Source organism: Phoca vitulina, unplaced genomic scaffold (genome assembly GCF_004348235.1).
Source record: "Phoca vitulina isolate PV1807 unplaced genomic scaffold, GSC_HSeal_1.0 scaffold82, whole genome shotgun sequence".
In the NCBI taxonomy this organism is placed as follows: domain Eukaryota; kingdom Metazoa; phylum Chordata; class Mammalia; order Carnivora; family Phocidae; genus Phoca; species Phoca vitulina.
The window spans coordinates 3,412,399-3,426,486 of NW_022589785.1; the positions used below are offsets into that span (position 1 = coordinate 3,412,399).

Here is a 14,088-nt window from a genome sequence, read left to right on the forward strand (position 1 = left end):
GAGCCTTGCTCCTCAGATATGACCCGGGCACCGGCAGTATCCCCTGGGAGCTTGGTAGAAATGCAGACCCTCAAGCCATACCCCAGACCTGCTGAGCCGGAAGCTGCATCTTCCAAGCTGTCCGGACGATTCCCAGTAAACAGAGTAGCCCCTTTCGTGCCCCAGTGGCACATCACCGTGCTCGTAGGAGGGCAGGTTTGGGGACAGAAGTTGATGGCGGGGGTAGGTGGGAATCTAGACGTGCCCCGTGTAGCGTGACCTCTCAGGAGACACAGCGGACGCCGACAGGCAATCTGTCGAGAGGATCGTCCACTGCTCGCCAAGTGAGTGGCCATCACCAGCCCACCAGAGCAGTGGCTGTGTTTGGCCAGCACCCGGGCGCGTTGTCTCATTTGCCCTCGGAACTTTCTTCAGTGTAAAGAGGAGGAACCCGAGGCATAGAGCAGGCCAGTAACTCAGGGTCTTGCAGAGTCCGACCAACTAATTGAAGTCGACCTCTGCTGGGACTGCCACTTGGGAGAAGCCTGGGTCCAGGCCGATGACCCTCAGGAGTCTGGAAAACCTGTGCCGCGGCAGTCTGAGTGTCGAGTGCTCTCAGAAGCCTGTGCTGGTCCGATAGAGGACGAGCGCTGCGGCCGTCCCCGTGGCTCTAGGGGTGACTCCCAGTTAGTACGTCCCGGGCCCTAACCTGGACCACGTTCCGCCACACAGAATTCCATGAACAGGCTGGCTATCCAAGCTCTACAGAAGATGGAAACCAGGAAGTTCAACTCCAAGAGCAAGGGGCGCCGGGAGGGGAGCTGTGGGGCGCTGGACACACTCAGCAGCAGCTCCACGTCCGACTGCGCCATCTGCCTGGAGAAGTACATCGACGGGGAGGTACGGACAGACGCAGGGCCCGTCCTGGCTGGGGAGGAGGTGCCCACGACCTGGAAGGACGGGGCCCCAGGTCTCACGGGGGTGGCCGGGGACATCCTAACTGCTGCTCGCCCTGAGAAGTGGTGGCCTCAACACGGAGACACTCTCCAGGGGGCCCACCTCTACCCACGTCATTTCAGTTCAAGTTGATCAGGAGTACATGGTAGGCCAGAAAAGGTCTGGTGTTGAGAACATTGACACTTACTGACTTAACTTTAGAATCAGTCTTCTGAAAACGGACGCTTGACTCGAAGCAAACCTCTCCTGCAAAGCCGCGTGGGACGCTGGGTGTTTTTACTTAGGAGACAGGGGATGTGATGGCCCCCTTTTTTCTTCTAGCTTTTTATCCTGAAAATGTCAGACCTTCAGGAAAGCTGCAGCAGTCATACAGTGAATGACGTGTCATTCGCCCGCACATCACCCTTTGCTAACATCGCGCCGCGTTTGCGCAGTCTCCTCACAGACAGAGGCGTACATACACACACGTTTTGGGGAGTGGGGAGCAAACCACTCAAGAATCAGTTGCAGGCATTCGATGCCCCTTTAATGAAAGCGTTCCACTCCCGTATAGACTATGGGGTGAAAATGAGTTTTTGCAGAGGCCTTTAAATTAAGAGAGTCTTGAATGGTCTTTAGGTGCAGACTGCCTGTATTCCAGTCCTGGCCCAGGCAGGTTCTAGCTTTGTGATCTTGGGCAAGTGACTTCATTCTCTGTGCCTACGCTTGGGACATGGGCCCAAGACTGACATGCGCTTCAGGTGATCACGAAGGTTACACAAGAAAATACAGGTAGAACTCTCCCACGGTCAGGAACAACGTTAGGTATTAGTCTGAGCATTACTGTATTGAGCTGGTCAGAGAATGGAAAAACAGAGTAACGCTAGCACACTTGGTCGGGGGGGGGGAGGGTGCTTTGCCTCAGGAACTCCAGAGGTGGTTGTGCCTCAGAAAACTCCATCACCTCCTCTCTACATAGGCTGCTGTGTTATAAACCATGTTCCCTCAGGTGAGTATTCACGATCAAGCAAAGGAGAGGATGGGAGAGCTTTTTTTTCCAAGTCCCGGGCATCTTCCTTTCTACTCATCCCCAGTTGGAAGGCCTGGAGGGAGCCACCATCCCAGAGATACATAAGGCCTTGGGGGGTACCTAGCCTCGTCTGCGCACGCCCGGGGCTGCGGAAGCTCTCGGCTTTGGTCTTCCCTTGTGTGTGGCATGAATGTGAATGCCTTCCTCTGGCAACAAGAAAGGAGCCAGCTTCTGTGTGCTGCCTTCCTGGATGCCGAGGACTGTGGTTGGGGCTTCTCCCTAGAAGCCACACGTGGGTGCTGACTCAGGGAATTGTGTCCACCTGTAGCTAGAGACCGGGAGGCGGGTGAGGAGGAAGCCGCTGGTACTGGCATGATGAACAGGGTTTCTCGGGCCATGCTGGGCTCCTCAGGAAGAAGCGCGTACGGGGCTGGAGGCAGGACTGCTTTCCGCCTGGGCCCCGCCTTCAGGCTGTGTGTCGTCTCTCCCTTCCCAGGAGCTGCGGGTTATCCCCTGTACTCACCGCTTTCACAGGAAGTGCGTGGACCCGTGGCTGCTGCAGCACCACACCTGCCCCCACTGTCGCCACAACATCATAGGTAATTGTCACCTGCCTCCGTTGTTGCGGCAGAGTCGCTGTCCCTGCCGAGTGCCTAGCGGGTGTGTGGGACATGCTACAGACTAGTGAGCGAGCGTTGCCCTCCGGACCTGGGGGTGTGGGGGGCCCCGGGTTTTGGAGTTCACCCGGCCTCCAAACCCTCAGGAGAGCCTGGCCTGAAGAGTCGCCCCGAGCTCACATTCTGGCTTTCCCAAGAACCGGCGTCCTGACCGTGAGCAAGGCAGCCGGCCTCTGCAGGCCTGAGGCCCATAATCGCTTCGGCAGGAACGAGCGTGATGACGCTCCGGGGCCCAGCACCGCGGAGTCGTTCCCGCGCCCCAAGAGACGAGCGCCAGGTGGCGGGGCTGTGGTGTTGCTCCGGCATCCCGGTCCTACCGGATGAGGGGGCCGGGCTGCAGGCCGCACTCCAGAGAGCTGTTTTCCCGGGAGGGAAGTGCCTTTCATCCTGGTGTCCTTGTTGCTGTCTGCAGACTCCCTTGGCGTCTCTGTCAGGCCGAGCCCAGGGGAGGCGGGACATGGGCCCTTACAGGTGTGGCCGCCCTGCAGCCGGAGGGGTGGCTCAGCCTCTGCGGGGTGGCCAGGTCTGGTGACGGCCTAGCAAGGGCCCGAGTCCTGAGACGGGGCCCGTGGGCCGTGACCGAGCCCGCCGCTTCGCTCTCTGCCCTCGGTTACCCCTCCGGCCCGCGGCACTAGCGTCCTCAGCCCCGCTCACTTTGTCCCCCCGCCTCTCCCCAGAGCAAAAGGGAAACCCGAGCGCCGTGTGCGTGGAGACCAGCAGCCTCGCGCGCAGCCGGCAGCAGAGGGTGATCTTGCCGGTGCACTACCCCGGCCGCGTGCACAGGACCAACGCCATCCCGGCCTACCCTACCCGCACGAGCATGGACTCCCACGGGAACCCCGTCACTCTGCTGACCGTGGACCGGCACGGGGAGCAGGGCATCTATTCCCCGCAGACCCCCAGCTACATCCGCGGCTACCCGCCCCTCCACCTGGACCCCGCCCTGGCCCCTCACCGCTGCGGCCTGGAGCACCGGGCCTACTCCCCAGCCCACCCCTTCCGCAGGCCCAAGTTCAGCGGCCGCAGCTTCTCCAAGGCAGCTTGCTTCTCCCAGTACGAGACCATGTACCAGCACTACTACTTCCGGGGCCTCAGCTACCCGGAGCCGGAGGGCCAGGCCCCGGCCAGCCTCGCTCCCAGGGGCCCGGCCCGTGCCTTTCCCCCGAGCGGCGGCGGGGGCGGCGGCGGGGGCGGCGGCGGCGGGGGCGGCCTGCTCTTCCCCACCGTGGTGCACGTGGCCCCGCCGTCCCGCCTGGAGAGCGGCAGCACGTCGAGCTTCAGCTGCTACCACGGCCACCGCTCGGCGTGCAGCGGCTACCTGGCCGACTGCCCGGGCAGCGACAGCAGCAGCAGCTCCGGCCAGTGCCACTGCTCCTCCAGCGACTCCGTGCTGGACTGCACCGAGGTCAGCAACCAGGGTGTGTACGGGAGCTGCTCCACCTTCCGCAGCTCCCTCAGCAGCGACTACGACCCCTTCATCTACCGCAGCCGGAGCCCCTGTCGCGCCAGCGAGGTGGGGGGCGCGGGCGGCTCGGCCCGGGGGCCGCCCGAGGAGCTCCCGGCGGCCCACAGTCAAGGTGCCGGGCGGGGAGAGCCCTGGCCCGCGCCTGCCTCGCCCTCGGGGGACCAGCTGTCCACCTGCAGCCTGGACATGAACTACAGCAGCAGCTCCTCCCTGGAGCACAGGGGGCCCGCTAGCTCTACCTCAGAAGTGGGGCTCGAGGCTTCTCCCGGGGCTGCCCCAGACCTCAGGAGGACCTGGAAGGGGGCCCGCGAGGGGCTGTCGTGTGCCTGCTGCTGCGAGCCCCAGCCCTCCACACTGGAGCCCAGCGTCGCAGTGGCGGGGGGCAGCACGTCGTTCCTGGGCCCCACGGGCGGGGAGGCGCAGCCAGGGAGCGCCCAGGGCCTGCACGGCCTTCACCCAGACCGTTTGCCCAGGACAGAAGGGGTGAAGCGTGAGGGCCTGCCCTGCTGCTTCTATGAAGAGAAGCAGGTGGCCCGTGCCAGCGGAGGGGGCAGTGGCTGCTATGCCGAGGACTGCTCGGTGAGCGTGCAGTACACGCTCGCCCAGGAGCCCCCGCCCGGCTGCCCCCCGGGGGCCCGGGACCTGAGCCGGCGCATCCCCATCATTCCGGAGGATGTGGACTGTGACTTGGGCCTGCCCTCGGACTGCCAAGGGACCCATGGCCTCGGGCCCTGGGGTGGGACACTGGGCCCGGATGCCCTGCGGCCCCACCGAGGCCTAGGAGCGAGCCAGGAAGAAGAGCCGGTTCTTTGCTGCCAGGCCAGGGCTCCGCTCCCGCCCGGCTGCCTTCCGGAGGGTGCAGAGGCCGCCGGGGCCAGCTTTCCCGGTGCCCCCCAGGACACTCAGGAGTCCAGCGCCCCCGCCACTGAGGCTGCAGGTGAGAGCCGGAGAGCACAGTAGGCCAGAGTCGGGGTCCTCCTCTTTTTGCAGGTGGTTTTCTCAGTGACTTCCTCTGTGCCCCTGACTTTAAAAATGCCATCTGCACCTGATGACTTCCAAAGCGTTAGTCCCCACCCCGGCCCTGCTCTGCGTTCCACTGCAGCGCTCTCAGATTCCTCCTTCTGCGTGCCGTCCCCCCCACCTTCCTCCAGGCTCCCCACCTGGGTGCTCGGGCTCAAACCCGGCACTCTCCCGGAGCCCGCCGCGCCCTCCGTACTCCAGTCTCCTGGGCTTCTCATCCTGCCTCTGAGGACCACGTGGGCTTGTTTTTTGCCCCTCGTCCAGAAAATCGAATCCCTTAGCAAAGGACGTGCAGAATCCAAGTCCAGAATTTTCATTCCATTCAGCAGACCTCATCAAGTTGCTATAAAGTTTCCAAACATTTTGTGTCAGTAATAAACACTCCAGCACCTTTGACACATTCCACTTCCAGAGTATATCCCTAAGTTATCTCCCCTGCATCCCCACCTGCTGTCTCCTCAGGCAGGCCCGTGTCCTCTCTCCGCGGCCAAGGCAGTGGCCGTCTGGTCTGCGCAGGAGCCACGAGGGGCGTTTCTGAAATATATGTCTTTACACTGGAAAACCCTTCAGTGACTTGCCACCACCTCTAAATTTTAAAAATACAAACCCGTCACCCCATTCCGTATGATCGGCCCCTGCCTTCCCCTCGGACCACCTCCTGCTTCACTCACCTCCTTGCCACTTGAGCCTTCTGTGGCTCTGCCCTGTTCCCCCAACAAGCCAAGTTCTTCCCAGCTTCCAGACTTCTCTGCCGCTTCTCCAGCTCTCCGCTGAAATCCCGCCCTGCAGCCCTGCCCCAGGTCACTATCACGGCCTCTCTTCCCTTCCCAGGCTACGGCAGTCTGAGGCTGCTTGGTTCGGAGGTCTGCGGGCTCTGGGAAGGGATCTTCTTCTCTGTTCTTCCCAGTGTCTACAGCAGCACCTGATGCTCATCTTCAGATGTGTTTTCCTGCTACCTAAGGGCTTCCAGAAGTCTCTGTGCCTCCAGATGAGGGAGGCTGCCTGGCTGGGAGGCACTCGTGCCCCCAGCACAGCAGGAGGATCTCTCAGCAAAGGAGCTTTGCTTCAGCCCTTTGCCCTGTACACGGTCCGTCTGGTGGTGTGAGCTGTCACTCCCTGAGAGCCTGTAACACCGGGGATGGGCACCCAAGTCCCCTGCCTGGACCCTGTGTGTTGTGCCAGTTCTGTCCCCTTGATGATTTGTCTCTCTCTCTAGGACAGAGATCTCCCCCAGCAGACGGCGGCACGGGAGCCTGAGCTCAGAAGGAATCTTCCGTGGAAATGGGGACTGTATGGAGACTCCAAGCTCTGACTTCCTTCAGAAAAAAAAAAAAAAAAAAAAAAAAAAAAATTTTTTTTTTTTTTTTTTTAGCTTTGACAAACACACAAAAGTGGTAATAAAGCGAGCCCTCCTTCTCAACCCAAAATGTGAGCCGCCTATGGCAGACTGCCCCCACCCCTCCATTAACAAACCAACAGACAAAATTCTCTGAGTCTTTTGCCTCTTTTGATAACATGGTATATTCTGTTTTGTAAAGTGTGTGTGCTTGGGGTTCTGAGGTGTGTGGGATTGAGTTCTGTGCTTTGTTTTTTAAGATATTATATGTAAATGTAAAAAGTTATTTAAATATATATTTTAAAGAACCCTAGCCGCCAACTTTTGCTGAAAAAAAAAAAAAAAAAGAAATCACTGCTGCATTAATTGAACCACATCATGTGTAGATACTGTTGTCTCCCTGGAGGGAGCTCAGGCCTTTGAAAAGCTCAGGGCTACACCTGCCTTAGAAAATGAACCAGAAACTTGAAGTAAAGCTAGTTGATATGGGTACAAACTCTGAGGAACAATGCAATGCTGCCTCTTTCTTTCTTGTGGCAAATCCCAACGTACAAAGTTTCGGGTCTTCTCAGAAGCCGTACCTCTCCAGCCCACACGTGTGGGCAGCTGACGGGAACAGCTAGGGATAGGGCGGAAGGTCTGCAGCTCTGAGGAGCTGGGACAAGCCATCGCTACGCAAGCCCCAGGGTGACAGGGACGATTCAGCCCAGTGTTCCTCAGTCTGTCCCTTCGGGTCATCGTCTTGGGTAAAAGGACAGAGTTCACAATCCTGAAGTCGGGCTTCCTACCACTGGCTGCAGAAATGGTTTGAAGGGGTGTGTGGGGACAGACACCCAGGAGGAATGTAGTTTTGCGGCCTTAGTGTCTGGGGGGTGGAAAGTGCTCTCATAACCCAGAGAAGGGACAGAGGGCGCTAGAGCGCGCCTGTGCCCATGGGTCCGTGTGGGCGCAGCCGGTGTCCTTGGGCTGCCTTCCTGGGGACCCCACAGGGTCAGCACCGAGCTCCGTCTGAATGATACATTTCCCATCCCATTTCCCTCTGGAAGCACCGCTTCAGGGTTATTCAGCCCTCTGCCTCATGGCTGAAGTTGCTCATCTCGCCTGCAAATGTCTACTATCCTTTCTACCTAATGCACTATTACGTATTGATTCTCCATGAGACAGAGAAAGAGACTATCAGATAGTTTAGCCCCAAAGGGTAGGCTTTTGTATATTTTTCCAGCCTTTTGCTGTTCTTGTTTCCAAGAGGGAGGGAGAGTTTTAAAACCCAAACCATTTTTTAAAAAGATGTTTCCATTGTAAAAGGGAGAATCTATTTAAAGCTATTTCAGATCAGGGATTGTCATCCTTTTTGTCCAATGTACTTCTTGTTCTTAAGAAAGTTTTGTTTTTGTTTTTGTTTTTTTAAGAAGAAAATAAACCCATTAGCCCTTGTGTTGACTAACTCCTCTGGTCACTTTTACTCATCTTACTCATTTATTGTCATCTGAAATGCTCATTTGCAGAACAGGAACCTCACCACCTTGCCCCCTCCCCCCCGCCCCGTATAGTGGGGAAATAGAGACCGCCCAGGGTTGCCATCAAAGACAGTGATGACCCCTCTCCAGTCAGGCCAGGGTCCACACGAGAATATTTTTGACTGAGAATCGCACTGTATCCCAATCCTTTTTGCTTTTTTTTTTTTTTTTTTTTAACCCAGTCTATGATGAGGAAATTTACCTACTTCTAGCCAGGCTTTGAAAGAAATTCCAGCATGAAACGATCGAGCCATTTGCCATTTAGGAACTCAGTGCGGTGAGATTTGTCCTCCAGCCTCTGAGGTACCGTCCCTGGGGGCTGCTCCCCCCGGGTCTATGCCCAGCACACCTGTTGGCGAGGGTGTGAGAAGCGTCTAAGCTGTCGACATGTGATCCGGGCCGCCTTTATTTCTCGGGCCAGGAGTAGCAGCTGCTGAGGACAACAGCTTGCATTACGTGGTTTTAGGGAAGGGGTGCGGGGGGCAGGGGTGGCTTCTAACATAAACTGCAAAAAAAGCAGCTTCTCATTGTTGAGATTTTTGTTGTTTGTGGTTTTGTGGTTTTTTTTTTGTTTTGCTTTGTTTTTAATGCCTTTGAGTGCGTATTCTCTCTCCTTTGCCTGAAACCATACCCCCAAAGTGGCTTTCTTTAGCCTGGTCTGGGAAACTACTCCTCAACGGCCTTAAGCAATAAATAGATGAGTAGATAATGTGGCTTCCACGGGGCTTATTAAAATAAATGTGTCCAATTTTCATTTGAAAGAGCAATAATTACAGATGGCAAAAGAAACACATTTTTGTAGTTTACAGGGCAGTAGAAGCAGAAAAATGAAAATGTTAAAACTTTAAATATCAGCCATTGTCTTAAATTTCTGTTGGCCCACCAGACAGGGAGGTCACCAGAATATAGTAACCAGCTATATTCTTGCCTCGCCGTTCAAGTCAAAAGAAATGTCTTCTTTGAAGCTGTAAGACTCCGGTAATGAGGACCAGTACCTTTGTCGGGGGCCTCTCAGTGGTCTGTTGGGGTCTTATAGCCTTGGAAACTGGGAGCATCACATTTTCCATTGAGAATCACCACCCCACCCCACCCCCCAAGCCGGAGTGTGACTGTTAGGCCTGGTCCCATGGCCCAGCCCTGGGTATGGGATAGCCATGTAAACTGAAGAGTACTGGAACCAGTTAAAAAATGGGGGTTTGGGAGTTCTGATCAACAAGGTACCTCTTTATGCTGGCTCTGACTCTCAATCTCTCCCACCTCTCTTGAAACCCAAGCCATTTTATAAAGCCCGATCTGCTGTCCCACCACTCAGACCCCCCCCTTATGTGCTGCTAGTTTCTACTCAAAGCTCATGCAGGACTAATGCTTTTAAAATGAGGTCTAAAAAATAATTACTAATCAGAGTATTATTTTTTAAACAGACCTGCCTTTTTCTATTCTTTATATAAACTATTGTGTTGGTCTAACAAGACACTATTTTGAAATGTTTTTTTTTTTTTTAATTTCTCCCATAGCACTTAAAAGATATTTTGTAAAGACTTTGCTGTAAAGATTTTGTAATAAAATGGTCTAAGGGCTCCTTCTCCAACATTACCATTTTTTTAAATGTTTTAAAGGCTAGAAAACAACTTATGTATATTCTGTATGTGTATAGCAGCACATTTCATTTATGGAAATATGTTCTCAGAATATTTATTTACTAATATATTTATCTTAAGCCATGTCTTATGTTGAGAGTGTGACATTGTTGGAATAATCATTGAAAATGACTAACATGAGGCCCTGTAAATACATGATAATTGCACACAGATTTTACATATTTGCCGACCAAAAATGATTTCAAACAAGTTGTAGTCTTCTATGGTTTTGTAACAAATTGTACAAATGACTGTAAAAAAAAAAAAAATACAATTTTATCAAGTATGTGTTACATGTTGTCATTGCTCTGTTTGGTAAAGGTCTACAGATCCCACCAAGGAGAGGTTTGCACGACGAAGTGCCTTTAACTCTTCCGCCTTGTTCGCGTAAGCGTCTGGAGGATGTCCTCCCCTGGTAAAGTAGAGTTCGTGTTGTTGGGGCCTGGGGTGCTATCCTGAGAGAGCGTCTGATAGAGAACGGGTGGGATTATGTCCTTGAGACGGTAGTGGCTTTTCTGCTCAGCCCTATGTGGAGGCTGTGAGGGAAACAATAGTCCGCTTTTTTAAAAATGAGGAACATGGGCCGTTGACTTCATCTGCCTGGCTTTTTCCTGCCTTGGAAGACCGAGAGACCCTCAAACCCCTATTAAGGAAAGGGGCTCGTAGGGAAAAGAGCCCCAAGCATCTAGCCCTTGACATGACCTAATCATGAGAGTGGAGAAGGGCCACCGGTATGAAATGAATCTCGTACCCATTTGTCTTACTTCCCAGGGAGGCAGTTACTAATTTGTAAAGCACTCCGAGATTATGTGGAAGGTGCAAAGTGGTGTTTATTTTTCAGACATCTAGCAGAGAATATCCTAACCCCGTGAGCTCCCGTTCCTATTTCTCACTCTTTAATTTGGGCCATTTCTTGGGCACAGGCTCCTCGTGGACCCCCAGCTGCTTCCGGCCAGGCAGTGGGTCCTGGGCCCCTTGAGGAGTGGCAGCCCGGCTGTACAGAGCCCCCCAGAGCTTTTGTTTGATGGCCTTGCCCAGCTCCAAGCTGTACCTCTTGGGGGTCCCGGAAGGATTCCACAGCATCGGCTCAACCACCGAGTGGTACAGAGCCCTGTAACCCTCTGCGGGGAGGCCGTGGATGGTTAGCTTGTCCTCCGACAAGTGCTGTCTCTTTCTGGCTTCGGGAAGCAACGCTTGGCCCTTCCAGGCCGCTGTCCCAGTGTCCCCGGGTCGTGCTTGGGTGGCAGCCACGTGTTCAGCATATCTGCTCTCAAGATCTTGGCAGACGGTTACTTTTTTCTCCTTTGAACTTTCTTTACTCTAGCCAGGAAGAAAGCAGAGAAGTCAAAGCTAAAACTTGAGAAGGGAGCTCCGAATAATTATCTGGGATTTATGTCCCAGTGTCTTGGTTCCAGCCACCACCGCCATTTGTCTAGCGTGTTCTGGTTCCCTGAATTCCTTCATATATTCCCCATAACCCTGTAAGGTCAGCAGGAGACCGTTTTTTTTGTTTTGTTTTGTTTTTTAAGGTTTATTTATTTATTTATTTGAGAGAGCGAGAATGAGAGAGAGAGAGTACATGTGGGGGGAGGGTCAGAGGGAGAAGCAGGCTCCCCGCCGAGCAGGGAGCCCGACGCGGGACTCGATCCCGGGACTCCGGGATCATGACCTGAGCCGAAGGCAGTCGCTTAACCAACTGAGCCACCCACATGCGCCAGCAGGAGACCGTTTTAAAGGCAAGGGAACTGGATTTGTTTGGCCCAAGTCGGCACGGTGAGAAGGTTCTTAACCACAGTGTCCTCTACTGAATGCCATGAAGGATCTTAGGCATTTCCTCTGCGCCAGGTTCTGTTCAAACACCTTGTGTATTGTATTAACTCAACCCTCATGAAACCCTATGGGGGTGAGGCCGTTTTCCCCATTTTGTAGATGACAGCGAAGAGGCTAAGCCCACGGTTGTCCTCAGTTACAGTGAGAGCCGGGACTTGGAGCAGGACAGCCTAGCTCCAGGGGGCACTCTGAGCTCTGCCGGCCCCGTGGAGTGCTGGACCTCTCCGGACGTCAGGTTCCCCAGGTGGAAGTTCATGGCAAGATCTAAGGCTCACCTCCGGTGTTTGGGTGTGTGTGCCTAAGGCACCGCCCATCTCCGGGCCTTTCCCACCCTTATTTTCCCTTCACGTCAAGTGTTTATGAAAGCCACTCCATCCTCCTGGAGAACTAGGCAGAGTGTAAACCGCGCGAGCCCAGATCGGGTACTCTCTCCATTACATCATGCCGCTGCCCCCAGCCCCACCTCCACAATCCTGTCTTTAACTTTAGGGTTTCCTTCCCCCCGTATAAATCTCTTAAGCGTTAAGTGTTCCCGCACTTACATTGCCCTGTCCCCACTCCATCAGGTTTTCTCCACCCCGGTACCTTGATGCCTCCTGCCGGCTTCCTGAGCCTCGGTGAGCCGGGGCGCTGCCCCACTGGCCGTCTGCCCTTGGAACCAATGGAGTTTCTTATCCTGCCCCGCGGCGTGGCTCTTATTGCCAAATTGTCCTTGGACTTTAATCTCTTCGAGGGCTTTGCTTCTCCAAACCTGCTTGGTCCTGGGCAACATTTATCCTTCAGTTGTCGCCTGAGCACCAGCTTAATCAGGGAGAACGAACTGGCGACTAAGGGATCCTTTACAACTTCCCAAGAAGAGGTGGTCCTGGGTGCTGGGGTATTGATGTTCTGCTTTGCACACATCCTGGCCGTCCAGATGTTGGTGAGGGTCCTTGAGTCCACATAGCAGTCCTGAAGCCTGGTGTTCAGCAAGATAGACTGACGGAGCCCATAGGTGGGGATGCTGGGGTCTCGTCTCACATAGATGGGATGCTAGAATTACAAGGGGAGAAAAAGGAATAAAAAAAAAGAGATCAGTTCTCAAGCAGAGACTAGAAGGCCTAATACAAACAATGTTTTACACATCATTCCTTCTATGCAGCTCTCAGAAATCTATCCATCCGCTCTCCTGCTCACCAGAGCATCTTGTACCAAGTAAGGAAACAAGGTCACGATGATATTCAGGCTCTCAAAGAACACAGCAATGCTTGGGCTGGAAGCAGAGGTTTGGGGAGCATTTACAAGGAATCAAAGACAATTCCTGTCTGCTGCAAGGCTTAGGGACCCGTGGCAGGAAAGGAATGGGGATGGGATCATTTGTGATTCCTATAGGAGCTCTAGTCACCCCTCGACCAGGCTGCAAGACAGAAATGACACCACGTAAAGTTCTGCCAAACCCTGAACACACTTTCTAACCAGACCACCATGAGCCAAGAAAGGCTGCTCAACAGGGAAATACTGGGGCCCATAAAGGCAAAAGCTCAACGTAAGTGATGCAGACCTCCGTTTCCTGGGACCAGCCGAGAACAAGAGAACAATTTGGATAGAATTAGAATCACACACTTAAAGAGACCTGGCCTTCTAAGAAATGTCATCTATAAAAAAAATAAAATCACCTTACCATTATTTCGGTTGCCTTAAATTTTATTTTAGCTAGCTTAGTAGGGGGAAGAAATATGTATTTTCTTTTCCCTTTTTCTCTTTTGCTTTTTTTGATTGTTGCTGTTGTTTTGCTTTGGTTTGTTTTAATATTTCTAGTCACCTGTCTTTCTCTGCCTCAGTCATGTATGAGCAAATTGCAGTTTGTTTAGATTTTTGGCTCACACGCAGGCAGTTTTGAACCATGATCTCTAGTATTTGTGATGTCACTTTGGTTTGTGATGTGGGGGTGGGTGGGTGTTACATCATCAGATTTTATAGTTAAATTAGGCTGGAAGAAGTTCTATTTTGTTGTGCTTGCAGCCTCAGGAGCTGGCGAAGCGCTCATTTCCCTCCAGAAGGGCTTGGGTGAATTAGGAAGGTCCTAACGTTCTTAAGAAGCATTGCTTTGCACGCAACGGGAGTCAAAGATGCAGACTGTGGTTGTGGATGCAGGTAGTGAGATAGATCCTTACATGTGCAAAAGTGGCCTTCTCCGTCCGTGCACATAAAGAAGGTACTGTTACATTCTCAGAATAGCTGCCAAGGTTAGGGACCAGAAATGAAAGAACACGTTCCTGCCGCCCTGGGCACCTCTCCCTACATGTCTCTCCCCGGGAGACTACATGGTTTCTGGAATGCGGTTTTATTTTACATCCCATGGCAAATTCAGTAATTAGAGCTGTTAGCAGTGTCAAGGGCTTGAAACAGGAACAAAGACGCTTCTTCCTGGTAACTCTTGGGCAATGCCTCGCTCCTTATCAGGTGCTTGTCCTGTTGGTGGTTTTGAGTTTTTATACACAAAATGCCAAAGGCTCCCTCCTGAGGGGGAGGAGAGGGAAGTGATGGAAAAACAGAGTATGAGGCTGGCAGGAGCTCCTGGAATCGTATGTGTTGCCTGTTTGATTTTTCTGAGTGTTGTCCCAGGAGTGAATCAAAGTCTGCAGGCAGACCGCACCGCGCCGCGGTGGAACCACCCCCAGG

At 53.6% G+C, this 14,088-nt stretch overlaps 2 protein-coding genes across 5 annotated transcripts in view; one reads left to right on the forward strand and one right to left on the reverse strand.

Annotated features, from left to right (window-relative positions):
- ZNRF3 (zinc and ring finger 3) overlaps positions 1-10,277 on the forward strand; it is a 151,432-nt gene extending 141,155 nt beyond the window's left edge. For all 4 annotated transcript variants that reach the window (XM_032395146.1, XM_032395142.1, XM_032395143.1 and 1 more), the window contains 4 exons: positions 712-879; positions 2,442-2,544; positions 3,300-5,024; positions 6,324-10,277. In XM_032395146.1, coding sequence (XP_032251037.1) covers positions 712-879; positions 2,442-2,544; positions 3,300-5,024; positions 6,324-6,364 — 2,037 coding nt within the window. In that variant the 3' untranslated portion in view covers positions 6,365-10,277. The remainder of the gene's footprint in view (positions 1-711; positions 880-2,441; positions 2,545-3,299; positions 5,025-6,323) is intronic.
- A 202-nt stretch (positions 10,278-10,479) lies between these two features.
- Positions 10,480-13,251, reverse strand: CUNH22orf31 (chromosome unknown C22orf31 homolog). The gene is made up of 4 exons (XM_032395032.1): positions 13,229-13,251; positions 12,604-12,679; positions 12,013-12,459; positions 10,480-10,917 (listed from the first exon to the last, which is right to left on the reverse strand). The coding sequence occupies exons 1-4, from the start codon at positions 13,249-13,251 to the stop codon at positions 10,480-10,482; spliced, it is 984 nt and encodes a 327-aa protein (XP_032250923.1).
- Positions 13,252-14,088: the final 837 nt, after the last annotated feature.